Here is a 9,774-nt window from a genome sequence, read left to right as displayed (position 1 = left end):
AAAATCCTAAAAAAGCGTATACGTATATATATATTTATGGCTGTCATTCGCTGTTCGGCGCTTTTTTTCTGTTTTTCTAGCAACCCCTCTTCTCAGAATTGTGGAATTATCTTTCATAATATCACTGAACAAAGCGATGCATATAATTATGCCATTGTGGTTTGACCGCATTAAATACCTAATGTTTCTTTTGAAAGTTCTAAACCTATATTAGATGGCACAATATGGTACTGCCAAGACGACATGATTGCTTTTTTATGTGATGTCTTTATGTTTGTGTTGTGCTCACAGGATTTGTTTTTTGTTTAAATTCAATTGTCAAGCCAACAATGGCCCCGCTGCTTGAAATCTGTATCGATTCCTTCGAGTCTGCCTCGGCTGCAATCCGTGGCGGAGCAGATCGTCTGGAAGTGTGCGCAGCCTTGAGCGAAGGCGGACTAACTCCATCGGTGGGACTACTGCGGGAGATACGAAATTTCATCCAGGACAACTATCAAAACTCGGTGGTGCAGCTGTACGCGATGATACGCTGTCGCCGGGGAAGTGATTTTTGCTACAGTGAGACTGAGATGAAGATTATGCTGCACGATTTGGCCCTGCTGGCTGAGAACGGCGCCGACGGGTTTGTGTTTGGAGCGTTGAACGATTCTGGGGAAGTTCATCCGGAGTACTGCACGATGGTAATGGTGGAGGCATTGAAACTTAAGAAGCCGGTTACCTTTCACAGAGCGTTTGATTGTACCGATCGGAGCAAGATGTTGGATAATTTGACACTAATTGAGTCGTTAGGGTTTACCACGGTTCTGACTAGTGGGTTTGAAAGTACAGCTGTCAAGGGAATCGATAATCTGATGGATATGATTAAATTCGTCGAATATGTAGGTACGACATAAGCATCTTGATTGGGTATGATAACAATTTTGTTTCTTACGCACAAACAGAACACTGATCGATCTCGATTAACCATCATGCCTGGATCGGGAGTGTCACCTGGTAATGCACAGGAAATAGTTCAAAAAACTGACTGCAAGGCAATTCATGCTTCGGCTCGATCGATGAAAATGAACCCCAAGAACCGAAGCTCCCTTTCGATGGGTGGCAATGCGGATGATGGTGAAGATTTTCTCGTTTGTGACGAGGCAATTGTGAAGGAAATCAAAATGTACATCAATTCAATCTGATGATGGGATGTGATACACTTCTACGGCAGAGATCTTCCACATTCCGCATTGAAAAAAATTAAAAATGTATAAAATATATGAACTAGACGTTAATAAATAAAGAGGGCTTTCATTTGATCAGCTTGATCGCATCACTTTTCCACTTAGTGTTCTAAAAGCACGGTAGAAATTAATGGATCGGTTATATATGTATCAATTCAATGACCGTGTGTACGTACCAATGACTTCAGGGCTTTGTCTGCGTAGTACTTCTCTTCGGTACCACTCTCCAGTGACTGAGCAAAACTGTCCAGCTCCGATCGGTCTTTCAAGGCCACCAATGCGTCCACTATCCCTCGCTTCGCATTTACTCTTCTTGCCAGGGCTAGTCTTCGCTGAGGATCCTCTACTTTGACGAGAAAGTTATTCAACACTGGATCCGGCGCATGCAGGGCAAACAACCTCAGTATCGTCTTGTCGATTGGAATGTGAATGTTGAAGGACTTTTGCTTTAGATTGAGCCACGCTTTCTTCTCGAAGATGTGCTCAAAGTCCAACCATGCCTGCCGCTTTGCCCGTTCGTTCAGGGCGATCCACTCGAACTGGGACTGTCCCACGTGGTGGGCTTCGGCCAACTTAAAAGGATTCTCGTTCGTTTGAAGAGACGTATCGCCCCATTTGTATCGACTGCAGATGTAGTACAGGGTTTCCAGTACGGATTGGTCCAAGATCGATCCAGATGTTGAACTATTCGAGTGTTGTTCCGCTACTTGGAGTTCTGAAAAGTTAAATCTTTGTTCAATGGAAACTGAATATATTTTAGAAGGTTCCAGAAATACCTAGTAAATTGATGTAGTTTGCCACGAGTTGGGCGTAGAAGCTGTTCGCCCCTGGTTGAGAGAAATAGTCACTGTAGATCTTTTTCAATCTTTGACGTTTGAATTCAATGTTGGATGTGCTTCTAACGTAGATTGAAAACTGCAACAACTGAAACATTTTACGAAGAATAAGATTTAATCCAGCTCATTAAGCAACAGTTATGGAATCAAAATAACTTACACTTGCTTCGTGATGCCTTCCAAGGTATCTGAAAAAAAAACAAAAAAACTGTAGTCATTTCAAACATCTAACAATTTTCCCAGCAACTTACGTCAACAGATCCGTACACTCGGTGACCTTTAGTCTCAGTGCCATATAATTTACGTAGTGGCTAACCGCTTCTGGTCTGGTCTGAAGGAACCGATGAAACAGTTTCTTCTTCAAAGTATTCTCCAAAAAGAGAACAACTTTCAACATCGCATTCCCATTCCCACAGGCCACAGCCTCGTCCAGGAGTTCTTCTTTCTCCTGCAGCGATCGGAACATTTCCAACGAACAGGGTTTCCCCAGTATCAACCTGGCTACGACCGACAAAGCCGACGGTGCATAGCTAAAATCCTGCAGCTTCTTTCGGAGCAATTTCACCTCTTCTTCCAGACTGATTCCCTTCGGCACGGGCATCTCATTCCTGGATTGATCTTCCATAATAGACGTCAGATCTTCCTCAGAGATTATCATGTGTAATGGGAGTTCATTCTGAACGCTGGCATAGTTGACCTCCGACGCGGTATCCTCGCCAAACAAGCTGCGTCGGTTACTGGAGCCGGATGGAATTTCCAAAACGGCCACCTGTTTGCGTTGTAAACAGAACGATCAGCACAAGCCAAGCATGAACTGGGAATTTAATTACTCACATCATCTTCATCGAAGTTGAACGATTTGTTGGTGGAGTCGTTCCAGTAGTCGTCATCCTTGGACTCCATTTCCAAGAATTTGTATCCCTATTACGGTGGGATTTTAATAAAATGTCTAGTAAAAGTTTCACAGAAAATGCCAACCAAAATAAACGCCAACAAACATATCGCTGTTAAATAGACAACACGCTAACTCGAAAGTACCCATTAAATGAGTTTCTTGTATTCATTTTTTTAAGTTATTCAAAACTGTCAAAAAATGGGTATTATTCAAAAACGAAAAGCGGGTACTTTTTCCCCATTTTTGAAAATATATTCTACTGTTAAAATGGTTAAATATGTGTCTTCAATTAACTTCAAGACATCTCTAAAGAACTGGACGCGCAGGACAGAATGTTTAATCATTTTTATATTGCGTGCAAATCGGTAAAAATCACATTTAAAATATTTAGACGAGTACTGCGATTATGTGACGGAGGTCCAATGGATATATTAGTTTGTTCCGGCTAATGCTTATTGAGGTGGAAAAGTTTATTGGAAATAGTGCTACGGCCGGGTGATTAATTTTTTCTTTACTATCAGACACAGAAAGATGATGAGAGTTAAGCCGAAAAACCCCGAATAGCGAAGATCTGGACACGATCTGGTACCTATTGTTACGAGGTAAATATTAAAAGTGCAATTATGATGTAAATTGTATATGTTCTACAAATGTGTTCCGTTTTAGGTAAGTGAAAATCATCTGTGATTAAAATGTGATTTACATGCGGAAGGGTCAGTTCGATCAGTAGCATCCCTCGTGGACAGCTCCCAGCAGTGATCTGGACCGAATGTGAAACCGCTCTGAGGGAAAATACTAAGCTTGAATGTCTGCAACCCTGCCTATGGGTAAATTCTACTTATTTATGTAATATGTATTGTGATTATGATTAAGTGTTTATGTGCAATAAAGAATATGAAGTATTTTTTTGATTTGAATTTTTTTTAACACGTTTGCTGACAGCAGCCTGGAGCAAAAAAAACGAATCAATAAAATGGGTACATTTTACTCATGTGCAGAAAAAACATGATGGATGAAAAGTACCCATTTTTTTGACGTATTCGCTGAATACTCATTAATGAGTAAAATAGGTTTTACTCATTTCATGAGTTAAGCCACTTTTCTTCAAAATGGTTCTTTTTTTACTCATTAATGGGTACTTTCAAGTTAGCGTGAAGTGCACGGATGGATTTAAGTTCACTCACTCGACAAAAAGTGACACAACAGCGGGGCCCTGTTTACTAAAAATGAACACATGTGTTCATTTTTAGTAAACAGGGCCCCGCTGTTGTGTCACTTTTTGTCGAGTGAGTGAACTCAAATCCATCCGTGCACTCGTCAATGCGCGGACAATCGATCCGCGCGAGCAATGATGTTTTCCATGGGCACCAGAAAGGGGGCAACTTGCATACAAGTGCGCGAGCAAATACAACATTATGAAATCTTGTGTGCAAGTTTGTTCGCGCGACACGAAAAAAAATACTACTCAAATTTCCGTTGAATTTACTCTAAACTGCAGAATGAGTAAACTGTTGTTGGAAAATCTAAAAAAAATATTAGTGTCATTTAATCAAATTTGAGTAAACTTTAACTCATTCATTCCAGTAAAGCTCTTTTTGCCATTTTCTAGTAAACCGAACTCAAATTTGAGTATAATGTTGTGTCCATGTTAAGAAAAAATATTTTACGGGCTACAAATGGTGAGTCGACAACCTGGAAGGAGTGTTGTTCTAACAGCTCTGGTCCTCACAAGTTCCTACCTCACGCTTCCACGAGTCAACCGATGACAAAGACCGCCAGCAAAAGATACTGGTAGCGTAGCCTGGGCAATGTCACCACGATAAAAACATGGAATTCAAACAGAACAAGAAGCTGCTGTAAAAATCACAACATTGGTGAAAGCTTTAAATTTTTTATTAAATAAAATACTCACACAGACACACACATTTTTTGACACATACAACAATCATTACTATCGAAAATCTGCCAGCAACGTTTACCGAACGTATCCTATGGCTTACCTTCCCCACCAACCAACCTCCAAACTCCTGTGACACTTATGAGAGGTCGTAGAGTTCTCTGCATCTCTCTTAAGTAAGTGTTCAACTGACAATCCTGCCCATCCCCACCAGTTTCAAGGGCGTGGCCAGGACAGTTCTCGATTGTTGGAGATAGTGCTTCTTCCATCTAAGAGGCCGAGATCAATCCCAAATCTCGGACAAAACGGTAACGGATGGAGGTGGCAATACTCTCAAACAATAGTCTGGAACTTGTACCACCTACGAATTTGTGCAACTTGCTTAATGCTAATGCTAATGTTAAGAAAAAAAAATTTACGCTAATTTGAAACTACCCTAATTTGATAAGCATTTACTTTTTAGGAAAAAAGACAACATCATTAAATAAGGTAAAAAAAACAACGCCATAGCTATCTTAATAAGTTAATAAATAGACATTATTCATCACCATGTGAGAAAATTGACTTTTTGCTAAATTGAGTCAAATTGAACTCAATTTTGATGTGCTCTCAACTTTTATCAATTTTGACTATTCTCATCGACCGTGCAACAGTTATGGAAATGTGGAACTTTGCAAAGGTATACTAAACACGGTTACCGCAAAATACCCAATAATGACTACAAAGTACAAAAATTAGTAGTAAGTATTCATTTATGAGTAAACAAATACTCATAAATGGGTAAAAAATTTACTCATTTAATGGGTAGTTCCAGTTTCCCTCGAAAATGCATACCTTGTAGTCAATATTAAGTCTTTTATAGTAATTATTGAGTATTTTGCGGTTACCGTGCATGCTGCCTAAATCACATATTACACCTCAATGTCTGCAATGTACATTACACAAGCATAACAGAGCATACACGACCGTTGAAAGCTATTCAAAAATTAATAAAATTCAATGATTTTTGAAAAAAAAAATTGATAACTCATTACGAAGTTTTAGTGAGTGACAAATAACTCAAAACTAAGTGAAACCGTATGAAAATTGATAATGCTTTAAACTAAATAGTGGATAAGTCTACTTTTAGTCGCCTAACCTGAGTTGACCTAACGCTTTTAGAGATTTGAGTAAAATTGTGTATGGGGGATTATAGCATGCTAACAATGTAAACGATAATCATTAAAAAAAATACGGAATAATCTGTGAAAAATATCGATAATCTCAAAAAGTGCACACATCTAAATTATGGGTAAGCAACGATTACCTAACATTCAGCAAAAAATTACAATATTATTAGTAAAACAGTGCCTATGGTAAGCAAAAAGTAAAAAAAATACCGATTATCTTCATCGACTTTCCCATTCGATGAGTTTGCTATTGCTTTTGCTAGCCAATACAACATATTACAACACTGTATTGGAAAAATGTCGGGAAATTGGTGAAGAGAATCGATCATCGCAGTTAGGCCCTTATGATTCTTGACATAGTCTATACTACTACTTCAGGCCTATTTCATTACACAGCTTTTCTAAATTTAATGTACAGTGCACAGTGGTCGAAAACGCAAAAAGCTTGTCTTCTACAATTTTTATAACATTTAATTCTAAGGTGCTTCTTATTATTTTGTATGTGTTATTGATATTGATATTGATCATTGATATCAAAAATTTAACTTTTTTTAAAGAAATAATGCATTTTTTTAAAGTTGTAGCTTAGCTTATTTCAAGCAACTTTGTAGAAAGAGAAGAGTTTGTATTTCTTAAATTGACCGGTTTAGAGTAATGTTCATAAATTAGGGTTAAGGTGACTTAAAACAAAACGTTTTATTTTGCTTTTCTTATTTAAAATTTCTCAGCAAAAGTGTCTTCAAATAACTTTTAGATCTTTTGAAGACGTAAATTTTTTGCCGTACATACCTTGTCGATATCTTTTGCCGAAAATAGAGGTTTGTTATTTTTTAAACAAGTATTAAATCAATTTGCATTTATTCATTTTTTTTACTACCATCAGTGTGCCATTTACAGCTCGTGTTCCAATTAACGTGTCAAAAACTTTTATTTCTTCGAATTCTAATCATCTACTGTAGCAGGTTTTGGCGGTACACATATAATATTCACCTCGGCAAATGCTGCATATTTCATCGTTGATCCAAGCTTCTGCACCGAGTCTATATAAACGTTGATTTGATGGTAGGAAAACAATCTCTTCGGTGGAACTACGCTTCCAGTAATCGAATGCCATCGACCATCCAGCAAGTGGGTCGACTGAGCGGTTGCGGTGAAAAATTCCTTTTTCGTGATGACACTAACCACAAAATTGCCGTTTTTCTGGATGAAAAATTCATACCCGGTTCCGAAATTCGTCGTCAAGCTGAATAAATGTCTGCGATAGTTTTGCAGATTGATGCCTTCCGCGTCGTTGAAATGTTCTACGTCTTTATCAAGTCGAACCCAAGCATGAAACACGAACCCATGGGCGGTATCCCATTTACGTATTTCGGGAATTGTAATGCCATTTGTGTTACCTTGGATATCCAGATACTCTATCGGGGTAATTCCAAGTGACAGCCTGTTGAGAAACCTTCATAATGACTTCCAGTAACTGTTTTCTATACTCAAAGTTAGCCTCGTTCCTGAGCAACCGGAGATATTCGGGTGGATACTATGCTTGGCGAGTTCCTCTATTAGTTTAAGCAAATTTATAGCGCATTTCGCTGACAATTTATGTTGATCTTCCAAGCAGTAATCCACGATACACTTAATCATCCGTTGCTCCGATATTGAATGTTTGCTTAAAAAAATAATGTCGATTTATTTGTTTGTTTTTTAAACAGGTTGAAGGGTTTTTTTACCTTTGAATGCTGGCCGAACACTTCTTCAGCAGTACGTCACTGGTGTAGTTTTGTTCCGCCTCAGCCATCACAGGTATCCACTCCACCAGCTTGATAACGATTCGAGCGTTCAAACTATGGTATTCGCCTCCCTCGAAGGCAAAGTACAAACAATCGCATACCAAATCGTGAGACGGTCGCCCGAAAAGTTTCAATCCATCGAACAAAACGTTCACGTTGTTGGTATGCATTAGATTGTAGTGGATTTTTTCAGAACTGCTGCAAAGCTTATGGAAATTCCTGACCAGTGTTGAGCCCAATGTTTGATGATCGATATGCCAGATCTGTTGTGGAGATAAACGAAAAGCCAACAACTATCTTGAATGTTTGTGGGCGGCGAGTAAGTGCAACTCTTACCTTAACTCGTTCCGTGATCAGCACTAGACTGGGTATAAATTTTGCTTCGAACATGGCATTGCACAGTACATGCTTGTTTACGTGCCCCTGTAGGAAGTGCTCTATCACTCCGATAATAGTAGTCAGAGCCCCGACGTCAATGTAATTATCATCATTTGGCGACACCTCGAAACTTTCACCTCGAAATATAACCTCGGCGATCCTTTCTGCAGGAAATGTTCCGTTTCCAGTAAGGTGTGAACGGCTCCCAGATACAGTTGAAAAATAGTAAGTAAATCGATTTGGCGCTAAAATTAGAGCGATGGTAATTAGCTACACGATTGCAATGCAGTCGAAAACTACTGTACCTGTTCAGGACTAGATTTTTGCAATATGATTGCCATCATGGTGAAACATTGCAGTACGAGCTGGCGTAAGCTCGAATCGCTTTCCCGCTTGGACAAAATATCCATAACTATGGTAACCGTGGCGGGACTAATGGCACGCAATCCGTTATCCTGTTCACAGGATAAACAGGTATTAAATGTCGAAATAAGTTGTAACAATGGGTGACATGCATGTTAGGTACTAGGTTTAAGCGTCGTATGATGAGTGATTATGTTAATCAAAATATGAAAACACGCAACTTGAAAGAAGATAACATTCAAAGCAGAGAGACTCACCACATAAGCATTTCCGTCACCAGTAGGATAGTTTAGATGGTAAGAATTAATGTTCTGATCCGGTTCATTAATAAGAGCAACCTAAAAATCGGTATGATTAAATTTGGAGACATTAACGATTACTATTACAATGAAAAGGTATTGCAGTTACGATCTAGGCACTAGGTTTATAAAAACTCCATATAGGTCTAAAGCCTTCTGAAGCAAAAACAATTTCCAATCAATGAAATTTAACACAAAAATCGCCATAGGTTTCAGGTAGGATTACCATAACAATAAATTGAAAAGGAGGACATTGCATTTGAACTCTGGAGAAAAAGCAGGACAATATCCATAGTTTTTATCACCAAACACATTTTTTTTAAATATGCACGATATCACAAAAGCTTTGTCCTGGAAAAGTTTGAAAAACAGCCAAACGGGTGCATAAGAAGCAATGGTATGAACCTAACTTAATACGTGTTGTTCTCGGCTAGCTGATTTATGCCTGGACTTGCCATGAGCGGCATGTAATTGAAAATTGAGATATGCATGTATAAATAAGATCATTCAAACTTAATACACATTACAAATTTGACTAGAAATACAATGGAAACCACTTAATGGGACCATCGCAGTTGCTTTATGTAGCTTTTATGTTTTAACTATGGTCCTTAACTCGACTTGGCGAATGTCAAGCTGTAGATAGTGGATAAGTTTAAGTGTCAATCATTCCCTGGTTATGGGTTTTCTTGTTTGGGCACTTTTGCGACACAATGTACACTTCAAAATTGAAGAAAAACGGAGAATATAAACTTTTAATAAAATGTTTGAACTTTTTTTTTCACCCAATATTTATGTGATTTGTGCATAGTAAATGATTTTCTGAACTAAAAAATATACAGAAGAAACAATCAAAAATATTTATGGAAAAAGTTTAAAAACATACGAACATAAGTTAAAAATCTAAAAAAATGAATTTTTTTTTTTGTT

General features: G+C 38.3%; 2 protein-coding genes and 1 long non-coding RNA gene across 3 annotated transcripts; 1 reads left to right on the top strand and 2 right to left on the bottom strand.

Annotated features, from left to right (window-relative positions):
* The first annotated feature begins 291 nt into the window (after nt 1–291).
* LOC135706681 (copper homeostasis protein cutC homolog) lies at nt 292–1,273 on the top strand. The gene is made up of 2 exons (XM_065228327.1): nt 292–878; nt 942–1,273. Exons 1-2 carry the CDS (start codon nt 330–332, stop codon nt 1,179–1,181), a joined length of 789 nt encoding a protein of 262 aa, XP_065084399.1. The 5' UTR covers nt 292–329; the 3' UTR covers nt 1,182–1,273.
* Nucleotides 1,260–3,027, bottom strand: Vps16B (Vacuolar protein sorting 16B). The gene is made up of 6 exons (XM_065228326.1): nt 2,894–3,027; nt 2,311–2,828; nt 2,220–2,247; nt 2,000–2,147; nt 1,400–1,938; nt 1,260–1,332 (listed from the first exon to the last, which is right to left on the bottom strand). The coding sequence occupies exons 1-6, from the start codon at nt 2,960–2,962 to the stop codon at nt 1,291–1,293; spliced, it is 1,344 nt and encodes a 447-aa protein (XP_065084398.1). The 5' UTR covers nt 2,963–3,027; the 3' UTR covers nt 1,260–1,290.
* Nucleotides 3,028–6,927: 3,900 nt separating this feature from the next.
* LOC135706679 (uncharacterized) lies at nt 6,928–8,852 on the bottom strand. The gene is made up of 4 exons (XR_010518181.1): nt 8,488–8,852; nt 8,141–8,427; nt 7,745–8,067; nt 6,928–7,683 (listed from the first exon to the last, which is right to left on the bottom strand). It is a non-coding gene; the product is annotated as an uncharacterized LOC135706679 (long non-coding RNA).
* Nucleotides 8,853–9,774: the final 922 nt, after the last annotated feature.

The sequence above is a fragment of the Ochlerotatus camptorhynchus genome, unplaced genomic scaffold, assembly GCF_037179485.1.
Source record: "Ochlerotatus camptorhynchus isolate MF236.1 unplaced genomic scaffold, CSIRO-AGI_Acam_v1.1 ptg000285l, whole genome shotgun sequence".
NCBI classification, from domain to species: domain Eukaryota; kingdom Metazoa; phylum Arthropoda; class Insecta; order Diptera; family Culicidae; genus Ochlerotatus; species Ochlerotatus camptorhynchus.
Note: the sequence above shows the minus strand (reverse complement) of the source record. Positions and strands in the feature narration are given on the sequence as shown.